This window comes from Saccopteryx leptura, chromosome 1 (genome assembly GCF_036850995.1).
Source record: "Saccopteryx leptura isolate mSacLep1 chromosome 1, mSacLep1_pri_phased_curated, whole genome shotgun sequence".
NCBI classification, from domain to species: Eukaryota; Metazoa; Chordata; class Mammalia; order Chiroptera; family Emballonuridae; genus Saccopteryx; species Saccopteryx leptura.
The window spans coordinates 29,738,309-29,752,267 of record NC_089503.1 but is presented as its reverse complement, the minus strand read 5'-3'; the positions used below and the strand labels follow the sequence as shown (position 1 = coordinate 29,752,267).

The window sequence follows — 13,959 nt, the reverse complement described above, 5'->3', positions numbered from 1 at the left end:
CTTAATTACCAGACTGTACAGGACAGCACAGGTCTCACGCACCAATTGGTGCCACAGATCCACAACTTGAGAAGCCACCAGCTTCTATAATTTGCATGACCCCAGAGTTCTCCATTTCTCGCCTGCTAAGTGGGCAAAGATAACCCCTGCCCCGTTCGTTAGCTGTCACGCGTGGGTGAGCACACTTGGGCTTCCAGACACTTCCTTTGGGGTGCTGAGGCCAGGCTCTGTTAGAGGCCTACCGGTCAGCTTACAAACGAAATTTGGCTCCGTGCACCCAATTTTGCAGAGGGAGGGCCTGATTTGGAAAGAAAAAATCTTTTTAAATAAAGAGGAGAAACAGAAGAGACAAAAAAAAAAAATTGCCTCCTGACGAACCCTTCTCCATGCCTGAGCTGTAGAGTAAGCACTGGCCCCGGGCACCGTGCTGCCTCCGAGGCGGGCACCACGACTGTGGTTAGCGGCAAGGGCCACGGGTTGTGGCTGCAGCGTCGCCTCCACGCCCGGCGAGGCTCCCAGGGCCCCCCTTAGGTAGATCGCGCGCACCCAGATAGGCAGGGGCCGGCCTCCAACCCCCTCCTTTAGTTTCCCGGGGAGGGGCAGTGGTGAAAGATGGGGCCGAGGGAAGCGAGGGCTCTTTTAATTAGAAGCTTATCGGACTCAGGACTGATTAGAGCGCGTTGTCCTGAGGCCTCGCGCCCGGCCCGGCGCGGAGAGGGGGGTGCGCGCGGAGGCGGGGGAGGGACAGCTGCCGGCACAAAGCCGCAGCGCGTTCAAAGGCTCCTTGGACAACTCGTGCAGGCCTTAGCGGAAAGAGGCTCCAGCATCCAAGGTAGCTCCTTTCCCACGGTTAGTCTCGGCGGAGGAAGGGAGTGCAACCTTGACCGCGCGGAGGGGCGAGACACGCTCTGCGCCTCCCTCCTCCGCCCGCGGCAGCGGAGGAGTCGGCCAACAAACAGCTTGGCGGGGCCAGAACCCCCGGCCCCGGAGCTGAGGCGTGCAATGGGCAGCAGGCTCAGTCAGGAGAGGAGTAGGTCTGAAAGCTGATATTGATGACTCTGCAGCTGCTGCAAGATACGGGGAGATCTGTCCAACAACGAAATACTCTTTCCAATACGACCCAAGGAGGGCGCCTCTGGCCCTTGGACCAAGTTGGTCCCCCAGTGACTCTAGGGTGGCCGGTGATGGCAAGGCACTCCAGCAGGGTTTGGAGGATCGGCCTGACTGACAAGCAATCTTTTTTCTGCTTTCCCCATTAAATGCCACTGTATTTAATCTGGCACTACCCAAGCCTTCCCCTGAGTTTGCCATGGCAAACCCGCCCAACCCTCACACACTGACTACAGTGGGTTCTGCACACATAAGCAGGACAAGGTCCCTGGCAAAAGAGGTAAAAATAACCTATAATGGTCTGGGTTTCAGTCCTAGCTCTGCCACAGACAGAGACCTCTGGCACACCTAATCGCTTAGAACCCACATCTCCTTATCCAAAAAGTAAGAGGCTCCTCCAACGTCAGGCCCCCAGCTTCTGGTAAAGGTTAAAACACACGTTCTTAATATTCAATCCCTAGTGCCTAGCACACAGTAGGTGCTCAAGAAATGTTTGCTGAGCTGACGTTTAGAAGTAAGGTTTAGATGTCAGCTATAAATGTTTTTAAGAAACAAGAAAAATGTGCTTAAGAAATGGGGAGGGAGTGTTGATGCCTGGGGTGGGGAAGAGGTGAGAGGCAATTGTCCCCTCTTGTGGACCATGGTTGGGCTGCCCTCTCTGGGGACAGAGATCCAGGTCTTGATCCTCTCAGCTGCAGTTTGGTCTGGGCCTGCTGATGGCCATTCCCACACTTAGAGGAAGGAGCTCCTGTGCTCGCATCCCTCAGCCTCAACCTCCCACCAGGTTCCACGTTACTGGAAAAGCCACAGAAACTCCAGAAGTCAAGAGTATAAATCCCGAATCTCCAGGCCTCGGGGCCCACCCAGGACCAACAACAGGACTGAAGCTGGAACAGCTTCAAATATCCCACCCCAGCTCCAGCTGCCAGTGAGTCCCAGGACTGAGCCAGTGCCCCATTTACATGTTTCCCTACAAGAGAAAACCTAAGCCCACAGACAGAACCGGGCTGACAAGCTGGGGCCCAGATCTTAGGGCAAGCTTCCACTGGGCTTTTCCTTAGGGTGGGGAGGGGGGAACTCCTTCACCTCTAGTCCTGGTGTCCAGCTCCCAACCCTTTTTCTCTGTGACAGCCCGCCTATCTGCTAGAGTAGGGCCCACTGGCTCAGAAGCCCACAGTTGGCCTCCCCACTCCATACTGGGTTGATGGGATCTCTGAGAACATACTTGCTCTGCAGAAGGCTGAATACAGGGGCCAAAACAAAGAGACAGAGCTCAGGTTCCAAAAATCCTCACAGTACCTAGATAGACTCAAATAAAGTAATGGCCCAATGGTATTTTGTTGTCAGGAAACTTAAATCAGTGGCTTCTTGGGCCTCTCCACACAGCACACATGTCCACAGAAACTCACATCACACACTTGCCTGCCAGTCTTGGCCAGACCAGTCCTGTCAAGTTTAATGGGCTGCTCTACCTTTTATATTTAGAACCTCAAGCTGAGGGATAGTCGGGCTTCTGCATATAGATCATTAAGGTCAGACCCAATACCCTGGTGGTCCACCCCCGGACCCCTTTACAGAAAGGGAAAAACTGAGACCCCAAGATTTGCTAAAGGTAACGCCAGCTTGAGAAATTAACGGGGGCACTATCAGAGAGGAGGAGGCCCTAAGAGAGGTACTGAACTGTTCCAATAACCCCTTTTAAATCCAAAACACTCATTTTATTTAAGAAAGATCTAAAGTGGAGGGACTCTGTGGGGTCAGTTTAAGATTCCTCCAGGGGATAGGAATCCCCGAGTCCCCAGACGAATAGAGGAAGGTGGTTTCGCTTTCGCCAGGGCATCTTGTGGACTAGGTGCTTCTGGCTGGGCCGAGACAGACCACCTGGACATGGCGTTTAGAAGGTGAGCAGACCGCGGGAAGAACTGAGCCCTCTTCCACGCCTTGGGAACTCCAGCACCTCTTGCAAATAGTACACACCCTGGTTCTACCACCCCACGCATTCCAGAAACTTCCCAGTCCCTAGGCCCCGCGAGAAATTGTGCACCAGGGAAAAGCATCCTCCACTGAGTTTGTAAAGTACTGTATTTCCTAAAATACCGAATCAATCTGAATTGGTTTAATTTGGCGAAAACCAATTAAAATAAACTTAGAAACCAAATTACTGGGGCCCGGCCCAATTGGTTCTGTACTGGTCTCTGAGAAAGATGTGTGGGGGTACCAGTGCTAGATGAGAAAACTACCGGCTGTATCCTTCATTTTACAATGACTGAAAACGGCAAATGAACCTGACCTTGTTCTACCCCCAAGTCGTGCAAAAATCTTTCCCAGCCGATCCCCGCGTTGATGAGGGGGCGCCTGAAACTGAGGCCTCACTTCGTTGCCCACAGTAGGACCTAAGTCCGCGTAGCTTGAACTGGACAAACGGAGCTCTCTTCAAGCCCTGGAGCCCCCTGGCCGCCACCTGAGCGGGAACCAGGCAGAGATCCGCTTCCACACCACCACACGCGGGAGCCATACTTAGGAGGCGCACCCAGTCCCAGGAAAGCCAGTGATTAGTTGCTACCCCTTCATTTGCTCCTTCCTGTGCTCCAGGATACCTATCGCGCGTCTAACGTGTGCCACCACCATGTTAAGAGCTAAAGCAGTTCCTGGCCATGCTGGCGCCGTGGAGGCAGCACGGGCTGCCCAACCTGTGCTGGGCCCACTCAGAATCCACAGTCTAAATGTCTAAAAAGTCCAATGCCAGGTGATAGTTTAGTGGTGCCCTGAGCGACACCACCTCTTCCGAGGCACAGCCGGACACCGCGTCGTTTCCCCTTTCCCACTCTCCAGGGCGCTCGCGATCTCGGAATCTCCAGGGCTCGGAGGGGCCCAGATGCCCTCCCGGCTCATGCGAACAGCCCGGTTTCCCAGGATGTCAGGAGCTCAGGCCGCCGTGCACTCCCTCTCCCGGGCCTCCGCTCCCCCGGCTGCCGCTTCCGCGACCCGCACAGTCTATGGGGAGGCAACCGGTGAGAGCTGGAGCCAGGGCCAGGGGTGGGCAGGGGAGCCCCACGCACGGCGACAGCGTCCCGGCCACCGCCCCGCGCGCAGGGGGTGCCCCGGCCTGCTTACCCTGGTTGCGAATAGCGGGCTGGCTTTCGAGGCAGCTGGGCAGGTAGGGCGCGTTGGGGAACATCCTGGCCTGGCCCGAGGACGCCTGGCTGGGCGGAGGAGGACCGAAGGGGCCGTAGCGACAGGCTCCAGCTGTGCCGGTGAACTGGCCGGAGAAGTGGACAGTGAAGGCGCTCAGGCACTGCTCCTCGTGCGCTTCGGCGCCGCCCCAGCTCGGCTCCTGTTTGATGAAGGAGTGAGGCGGCGGTGGCGGCGGCGGCGGCGGAGCCGGCGGCGGGGCGGGACCGCCCAACGAACCGTACGCCGAGGCGCTCGGGGCCGCGAAGTCCAGCACCGGCGCCCACTGCGCCGCGCCGCTCACGGGCAGAGCGCAGCCGCCGCCGCCGCCCAGCGAGGGCACCGCCGGGAGCAGCGCGTTCAGGTCCCGCAAGTCGGAGCCCATTTGCTGCAGCTCAGCCCCGGGCGCCCCACGGCTCCTCCGGTCTTGCAGACGCTCAAAGCTCGACTCCGCCACGCCTAGCTTGGCCCAGATGCCACCTGGGCTCCGGAGCTCCGGCTGCTCGGTCTGCTGGAGGCACCCGGGTCCCGAGCGGAGCGCGTGCGAAGACGCCGGCTCCAGGACACACGTGGGAGCCGGCTCCGGAGGCAGGAGGAAGTCCAGGGTCGCGGTGAGGAGGCGGCGGGGCCCCGGGTCCTGGGCTGCGGTCCCGGCTCCGGGTGGGTGGGTGACGAGTGAGCCGGAGGGCGGGCGGACGGGAAGTGGAGAGGGGACCGGCGGCCGGGTTTCGGAGAAGCCCCGGCTGTGGGCGCTGCCTTGAACTCCTTACCCGAGCTGCCCGGCTGCCCCCAGCATCTCCAAGCTCAAATAAGAGGGGCCGGCGGCGTGGGAGGAGGAGGAGCCAGGAGTCTCGGCCGCTGCGTTCGCACCGCAGCCCAGTGGGTCCCGGCAGCGCGCGCGGCTCCTCACCGGCGCCCTGGCGGGGAGGGTGGGGGCGGGCCTGGGGAGCGTCCGTCTCCGCGACACCCTCTTCTTCTACCCGCCACGCGCTCCCACCTGACCTGTGGGACACAACTCCCCACACACACACCTCCCCTTCGGGGCCTTCTCAAGCGTTGGAGCCTCGGGGCTTTGGCGACTCTCTCCAGGTGAGCAATGAGTGTCCCCTCAGCAGCTGTGTGTGATGGGGACAGGGATAGGGTTGTTCATCTAAGAGGGCGGGTTGGAGGGAGGGGCAGGGGGCTCCACGAGGGCGGGAACTTCTGGAAAGCGCAGAGAACTCATCCGGACTCCGAAGAGGCGGATTCCCTAGCTCGGCGGACACAAATCTAGCTGTCGCTCTTAGAGCCGTCGGGCTGGAGTGGTGGCCATAATTCGGGGTCACTGGGGAGGGGAGTGGCCCCTTGTGCGTTCCGGAGGTCAGACTCAAGGCAAACGTGGGTGACCAGGAGGGGTTACTTCAGTTGTGATAAACGGGACATATTTCGATCGTCTGGCAATTGGTTACTTGGTGAGGTTGCCGTTTCCCTAAAGTCGGTGTCAGCGGCATTTAATCTCCTTTTCCAGTAAGGAATATATATATATTCTACGGCGAAGCCGGGAAAACAACGGCTAGTTTGGAAGAAAAGTCTCGGGGGAACGCCCAGAGCCTGCATATGTATATATACACACACATATATTATATATATATACACTCTTGCGGGAGAGTCCTGGCGCCCAATTTGAGCGTTGGGCTGGGGAATGGGCAGGGTTTGGGGACGAAGCCCAAGGGAAGGTGGGTTCCTGAAGCCGCTCCCATCGAGCTCTGCTTCCTTCCACTGTCGCGAGTACCACTCCGATTCTCAGTGACTGGGCGAAAGGCGCAGGTCACTTAGGCGGACCAGGTAGAAGAAGCCCACGGCCCGAGGCAGTGTTCGCACCCTGGGGCGCTCCTAGAGCCTGGCATCACCCAATCAGACTCCTCCCTACACCTACTCACAATTTGGGAGCCCTCGCCTCAGAGCAGGTGTTTGAGGTTTTGTTGTTGTTGCTTTGTTTCCAAACAAGTCAGCCCCGGAGAACTGACGCTAGGCGAAGAGAGGAGCCGGGAACGCTGGTTGGAGGGCGTTTCAGGAACGCGTGGAAACGCCCAGGACAGTCAGGAGGCAGCGGCGACGGCGCCGCCTGGGACGACCGGTAGCTCGGGGCAGGAAGCTGCGGGCTGCAGCCAGGCCTCCTACACCGGGCTGGTCGGGGATGGGGTCCGCAGCTTTCCGGCCAAGCCCAGGGAAGCAACAGTCAGGGTAGTTGGAGTTTTACGAGAAAACCGAGCGTTTTAAAAGCCTTGACTTACTTTCCATTTCTGACGCTTCGGTTTTAGTTATTTTGCACTGAGTGAACGAAGGAGCCGTGGGTTGTGGCTGCAGACCCGAAGCGTTTGCGGACGCAGGACCCACGCGCTAAGCGCAGTTCCCTCCTGTTGGGGTCGCTGGTCCTGGAGGCGCAGGAGCGAGTACGGGCGAAGGACGGAACGAGCGCTTCCCGCTCTGCTCCTCCCCCTGTCACCCCTGCCACCATCGCGGTTGTGGACACCTCTCTGCGCTACCGGAGAGCCTGTATTAGCGTCGTCTCCACTCAGAAGCTTTTTTTTTTTTAATTTTTATTTATTCATTTTTAGAGAGACAGAAGAGAAGGAAAGAGAGAGAGAAGGGAAGGGAGGAGGAGCAGGAAGCATCAACTCCCATATGTGCCTTGACCAGGCAAGCCTGGGGTCTCAAACCAGCGACCTCAGCGTTCCAGGTCGACGCCTTATCCTCTGTGCCACCACAGGTCCGGCTCCGCTCAGAAGCTCTTTTAAGTGATGAAAAGGCTCTAGAAGCCAGCTCCTTCTTCCCCTTCACTCTTTAGGCCCCAACTCCTCATCTCTCAGCCTGCAGCGGGACTCGAGGGCTGGGCAGAGGGCATGTGGGTTGGGTCTTTTTGGTGGAGAAAGGCCCAGCGAGACATAACTTCTGAGACCAAGTTGCCCCTAGATCGCCCGAGACCGCTTTCTCACCAGCCCCCACTTTTATTTCTACTTCGTAGTCGTTTTTTCCTAAGACTCGAGCGCTAGGAAGGAAAGCCAGCCCTTTAGCCAGGGATTTCAATTTCCAAACGAAAAGAGCAATATTGTTTCTCCTTTCATCTCGTTTGCATTTGGGGAGGGGGGTAATTTGGAAGAGGATAGTTTGAATGTGAGCTTTTGTGTTTTTGAATCACATAAGGCCAAGGTGCTAAACTTGCTGCCTTTACAATGAAATAATAATTTTTGCCCAGGGATGGGGTGGGATGGAGTGAGAAGAAATGAGAGTTGAGCCGATTGATGTGATCCCCATTTCTTTTTTATTTTATTTTATTTTATTTATTCATTTTTAGAGAGGGAGAGAGAGAGAGAGAGAGAGAGAATGGGGGAGGAGCTGGAAGCATCAACTCCCATATGTGCCTTGACCAGGCAAGCCCAGGGTTTCAAACCAGCGACCTCAGCATTTCCAGATCGACGCTTTATCCACTGCGCCACCACAGGTCAGGCCAATGATCCCCATTTCAACGTGGGGTGCCCCCTGGCCCCGACCTGGTAGTCCTAAACGGTGAGGCGGGGGAAGTGTTGCAGGGCCGGCGTCGCAGGGCCTCACCAGAGAGGAAGTCCCTGAATGCCGCCCCAACCCCCATGCCCGGGAGCCCGGCGCTCCAGGGCCAACGCTGGGGAACCCTCAGACTATTGCGTTTGCTAGGCGCCCACGTTCCCCACTTCTCCCACCCCTGGGCAACGCTGTCTGCGGGAGCTCTGCGGTTACCCAGGCAGCCTCGTCGTCCTGAGCTGGGCAAAGGGACAGACCGTCGGCCTGGAGGAAGGTCCACCCTCCGCCAGCCCGGCAGGTGGGCACCCTGCTGCACTACCTGTGGAGTCCAGGCATGCCCAGGGCCCCCGCGATGTGAGGATTGCGGAGACCTGCTCGCTCCTTTCTCTCACCCACCTTCCCACCCCGTCAGCGCGCTGAGACCTGTGGTGCAGAGTATCTTCTTTGCACCACCGATTGGCAAATATGGAAATTCAATTCCTCGTTCTATAAAAAAGGAAACCGAGGCCCAGACAGAAGGAGGGAAGGCAGGTGTAGAGCACAGTGGATAAGAGCAAGGGATTGGTAGCCAGAGGATGGAATGTCATCTCTACCAGGTAGTCAACAGCTGTGTAACCCTACACAATTTCCATAGCCTCTCTGAGCCTCGGTTTCCTAATTGGTCAAACGGGATAATGCGATGCCAGCGCCTACCTCCTGGGGTCGTGAGGAGTAGACACCAGGAGGGTGTTACACTAAGCACACAATAAACCTTACAATTTTTGTAACTCTTATTGTTCAAGGAGACGTAGCAAGTTAGTGGCAAAGCCGAGCTGAAACCCAGATCTCTCGACATCCAGCTCGGAGTACCCACCACGACCCCTCTGCCTCTCTAGAGCTGATGGTATGGGGAATTTAAAGAGGAAGGAGGGGGAGAGACGCTGGAAACTCACGCTGGCTTTGGACAACTGCTAAAGCGCACCCTGGCCTGCAAGGTGCTTAATTATTGCAAGATCAAAAAATCGCGACTGAGTGGGAGGGGGCGGTGAGGACCTAGGAACCCTCCACTTTGACCCTGGCGCTGTCAACTGCAGAAGACCGAGCCCTGAGCCGGGTCCTGCAGCCACGGCCTCGGGGACCAGCGCGTACTCCCCGGCTGCGCTCCGGGCGTCACCCCGCGGCTGCCGACCACTGAATAAACACGGCGAAGAGCTGCGCTCTGTCAGGGGCTGGGATCGCCCGCCCGCGCCGGGAGGAACGCAGGGGCCGGCGCCCCGAGCTCCACGCGAAGCTACAGCCGCCTGACTGCTGGTCCTCTCCGCCCCGCCGACTGCAACTCTTCGGAACCGGCCCACCCCGGACCGCCTGGCAAGCTTCCAGGCTGCTTCCAGCCTCGTGCTGGTGGTAGAAATTGCACTTCTTTACATTGAAAAGAGCCCACCCCCAGCTCTCCACCCGGCTCCCTCTGACAATTTGAAAATTAACTCGATCTTTTGATCAATTCCCCCATCGACATTTAAAACTCAGTTTTCTGACCGGGTTTGGGGGGCCCGGACAGACAGGCACTCCCGGGCGCGCAGTGCCAAATACCCCCCTCACCCCAGCTCGCCGCGTTACCCGTCTGTTCTGACGCCAGAGCGAGATGGTCCCCGAGCTCCGAGAGAGTCCCCAATGACAAGATTCAGCAGCGCTGCCTCTATTCTTATACCGTAAATCTTTTTAAATTCTGGAACTAATTATATAGAGGATATGTCTCAATTTGTTCTGCATTAATGCCACAGTGGGGATGGAGGCCGGGCGGTGGCCAGAGCAGATACGTAGGCCCATGAAATTGATGAACTGAGAGTTGCTTCCAGTCCTGAGCGCACCATCTGGAATTCCAGTCTGAGGTTACAATTAGAACTCTTGACCCCAGATTCAACTTTGCAAACAACAGGGGAAAAAATGGGAAAAAGAAAAAAACCAAGTGGTGGGAGGGGGTGAACACCCAGCTTATTCTGCACCTGTAAAAAAAATCCCCACACAATCTTAAAACCTTTACATCTTAAAAAGTCTATCTAACTATTTCTTTTGTGTTTTTAATCTATAAAAGATAATGGAACATATTTTATAGACTGGTTTTTTATCTTATCCCCTTTCCCACTCCCAACTGCACTCAGTTTAATAGTTGTCAGTTTCTCCTCAGCGTTGGATTTAATTATATAGGGTCAAAATTTTCCTCAATGAATTAGCTTGCTAAATATTGTCACTTTTGTGATTCTGCCTTGGAGAAACAGCTTAACTACAGAAATCTATCTGGATCTAAGAATTTTTTCAACTGTTGTTCCAGCTTCCTTGTAATCAGAGATTTCATTTGTGTTGTAATTTTATTTGTGTTTTAAACTGGTTGAGCCGATTTCTTCTTTCTTTAGTCACATGCTGCTTTATTTTCCTCTCACTTTGACCCCCTGAAGAAAATGAAGGACCCTGCAGTACAGCAGTACCAGGGAATCTGTTAAATTTATTAGCATAAATGCTTAGACAAAATGAGATATAAATCATTCAGATGTATTAAGCCATAAAGTATTCCAATGAAGTCAGTGCCTCTGCAGGGTCCTAGTGTATAAGGGTTCATATAAAACAAGGTATCAGTATTATCTTTCAAACTGAATATATGTTGTGAGAATATCCAAATGTGGAGTTAGGATATGGGGGCAGTAGCCGGCAGGCAGAAGATATTCTTTAGAGCAGCACTGTGGTGCTTCAAAAAGTATGAGAGAAAGAAGAGCCTCAGCACTTTGCTTCTTGAATACAGTATTCAGTAGACAACTTTTAAAAAGAGAGATATGCAGGATATATTTGAGCTGAGGTGAAGGAATAATGAAAGAAGAGATGAATTGAGAGCAAAAGGCACTGTTTTCTGTAGAATGCATTTTTTTTTCCAAAGGTCAATTTAGCTTAAAAAAAAAAAAAAATGTCTACTCAGAAAAGGCACCGGCTCTCTCTCCGTACAGATAACGAATGAGCCATTAGTGAAGAGCCACCTGGGCCTTCGTCTGCAAACCCGGATATGCAGCTGGTCCGCAGAAGGATGTGTATTCACTAGGGGTGGATGGGGAGGAGGGTGGGGGAGTGAGGAGGGAGAGTTGCCAGAATTCCTAACAGAAGTTTACCAAGACAAAAAGTTTAAGGTGCAAAAGGCTCAAAAAGATCATAATCACAGCTCTGTGTAAATCTTGGCAAATCAGGCAGTCTCTGCCTCTTAGAAATGATGATTCTGAAGCTTTTTTTTTTAATCGCCTCCCCTCAAGTCTACCACAGAAGGGGAATAGCCCTGCCCCTTTGTTTTTAACAGAGCAGCCTCATTCTTTAGGTGCCGTCCGTGCATTCAGCATGCAGCGACTATTCACTGGCATGTCCTATGAGCCACGCACTGTGGCAGGGTCTGGGAATGCAGCGAGAACTGGGCAGGTTCTGGCTTCTGCCCTGCTCTCACGGCTCACATTTCAGTGGGAATGACAAATTACAAGCAAACAAGTCAGATACTTTCAGATAGTGATAACTGCTCGAGAGGAACAAGGAGATCTGCTAGACCAGAGAATGACTTAAGGTGAGATGGGAAAAGAAACAACATATTGCCCTCACTTTTGACCGTCCGCATTCCACACTGTCACATTAAAAAAAAAAAAATTCCCATTGAGGAAGGGAGAGAGACGAGAGGGAGAGAGAGAAGCATCAATTCATTTTACTTGGTTGTTCCATTTTTAGTAGTGTGCACATTGATTGCTTCTCCTATGTGCCCTGACCAGGAGTCGAACCTTCAACTTCTGGTGTGCTGGATGGACTCTTTATCTACTTAGCCACACAGCCTGGGCCCACATTGCCACATTTCAATGAGTTTGCTAAGTATCCCCACTCTACTATGCATACACAAGAACAGTTTGAAGGATTTGGAATGCCTGGGCTGGCATCTGCTTACGATGTGGCTGGACTTGATGGACTCAGGAGGGCAGCCATTTAGATAGAGCGGGGTTAAGATCACCATCACCAGCTGAGTGCTTGTAAAAGTTACTGAAACTCTGAAAAACTCAACTTTGTCTTCAAGATAAAAATAACAACAGCTCCCACTGAAGTTGAGGTAAGGCATGCAATGACTTAACCCATTGGAGGAAGCACTTGATAAATGGCTGTTATCTATATTGACATAGAGTCAGCTTTTTGCTTTTTTCTTTCTTTCTTTTTTTTTTTTTTTTTTTTTTTGCTTCTAATAAATTGACGAGTTCTAGACTTAGTGTCCATAATTGATGTGAGTTAAGAAAATATAGCCATCTTTGTTCTTGTAGGATCAGGAAGATGGGCAGTAAGAGAAGCCCTTTGCCAAGGAGTCTGACCTTAAGCGAGATTCTTGCCACCTTGAAGTAAATGGGAATTATTTTGTCCTAGACCTAGGCCCTGAAACTGGAAACATGTGCCTTTGTTTCAAAATCAAGCTTAGATTCTTTTAGTATAGAAGGCTATAGGTTAACTTCTGTTTGAAAAGTTTATGATTGTTCCTCACAGTCACGTTTCAAGTTTGCAGCCTGATCCAGAATAAAGACCCCTGGGCTAGGTATAAAAACACCTGGGCTCACTCAAATCCCGTCTCTGCCAGTGATCGTTGTTTTGGGGAAATAAGCTGTCAATTTTTCAGTTCCCTTATCTATAAAATGAAGATGGTAATAAAAGTGAAATAAAGCATACAGAGATTGAATACTGTCCAGGGCTAGATAGTACAGAGAACCATATGGATCATCTGTAACATGGGGACTAACCATGGAAAGGGACGCTACTGGGAATACTGGGGTCTATTGTTTGCTCTCAGGTGTCTATTTGTAAAATGAACATAGTATCTTTCTCTTAGGGCTGTTGTGAGACTTAAAGGAGATACATGCAAACTTTTGGGACAGTATTTGGCATAGAGTGTATACTATCCAGGTGTTGCTGTTACTGTTATGTTACTGCTATCCTTCTCTGGCCATCTTCCTGAGCCCAAAGCTGAGCCTTATGTTGCACACTCATAGTGTTTTCACTCTGGAACTACAGAAGAGTAGGAAGAACAGGGCTTAGGTAGGGATCGGATGACTGGGCTTTTTAAGGTCTCCTCTGCTGCTTGTTTTCAGTGTGACTTTGGGTGACTTCAGTATTTTCTCTGAGCTTTAATTTTCCTAACTGAAATGGAGCTAATGATACTTTCATCTCAGTGAGCTATTTGGAGAACAAATTAGCACAACACATGTAAAGTGCCTACACAGTGCCCGGATATAGTCAGAAATCAACAAATGGCAGTTATTAAATGTTCCATTTGTCTGTCTAGAGAATATTAACTGACTTCAAAAACACAGATCAGCCACTAAGAACTTGAATGTGAACATACACGAAAACAAATTCCCATATTCTTTTAAACTCACTGGTACCACTTGCTTACATTATAATCTTTGCCATCCAGTCTCTGACAGTGAGTGTCCTTTTTGACTATGAGCCCTTTAGAATACACTTATTTCCACTGACTTTCTTTGCAAAATAGCCAGCATATATCAAGGACTTTGGTAATTCCATGTTTTTCAAAATAAGCAGGAAACTGTTTTCAGCCAATGGAGAGAAAAAACAGTTTGACTCTCTTCCTGGAGTTGCCACATAACATTTATTAATAGCTTTGTAAACAGACTTGAACATAGTATCAACTAGCTGCTCAAGATATTACAAAAGTTTATGAGAAGTTGCTTAGGAAAAACAAGATAGAGTCATTAGAAATCTGATACTGGTCAATAGTGCATTTATTCCAAGTCTCCATAAATCACAAACAAATGAAACTTCTATTGTGATCACTGTTCCAGATCTAAAGAGTCCCCCCTCCCCTAGGGTAGAAATTAAATACATTTAAGAAATCCCAAGATTTTTTTTTTGTACAGTACAGAGCCTAGTTACAAAATTTCCCATGAGATAATATATATCACACTTTAATCAACCGATGTGACACACGATAAATAAGAAACACATAACTTTGATTCACTATTTAGGGCACATGTTTATCTTTAATTATCCCCAACCTGGGGATGGAATAACTGTTGTTGTCTTATGTTTATTATTTATTTCTAGAGTGACACCACATTCTGATTTTGTCCAAGGCAGTCTCAGTTTAATGTG

At 51.9% G+C, this 13,959-nt stretch overlaps 1 protein-coding gene and 1 long non-coding RNA gene across 5 annotated transcripts in view; one reads left to right on the top strand and one right to left on the bottom strand.

Moving 5' to 3' along the window:
• The window catches only part of WT1 (WT1 transcription factor), a 49,752-nt gene extending 44,480 nt beyond the window's left edge, over window positions 1-5,272 (bottom strand). For 3 of the 4 annotated variants that reach the window (XM_066360541.1, XM_066360542.1, XM_066360539.1), the window contains exon 1: window positions 4,225-5,041. In XM_066360541.1, coding sequence (XP_066216638.1) covers window positions 4,225-4,666 — 442 coding nt within the window. In that variant the 5' untranslated portion in view covers window positions 4,667-5,041. Of the gene's footprint in view, window positions 1-4,224 lie in introns of all 4 variants that reach the window. The other variant, XM_066360540.1, reaches the window with a different exon arrangement.
• The window catches only part of LOC136391899 (uncharacterized), a 32,314-nt gene continuing 23,588 nt past the window's right edge, over window positions 5,234-13,959 (top strand). The window contains exon 1 of the long non-coding RNA XR_010748897.1: window positions 5,234-5,370. This is a non-coding gene — a long non-coding RNA (uncharacterized lncRNA). The remainder of the gene's footprint in view (window positions 5,371-13,959) is intronic.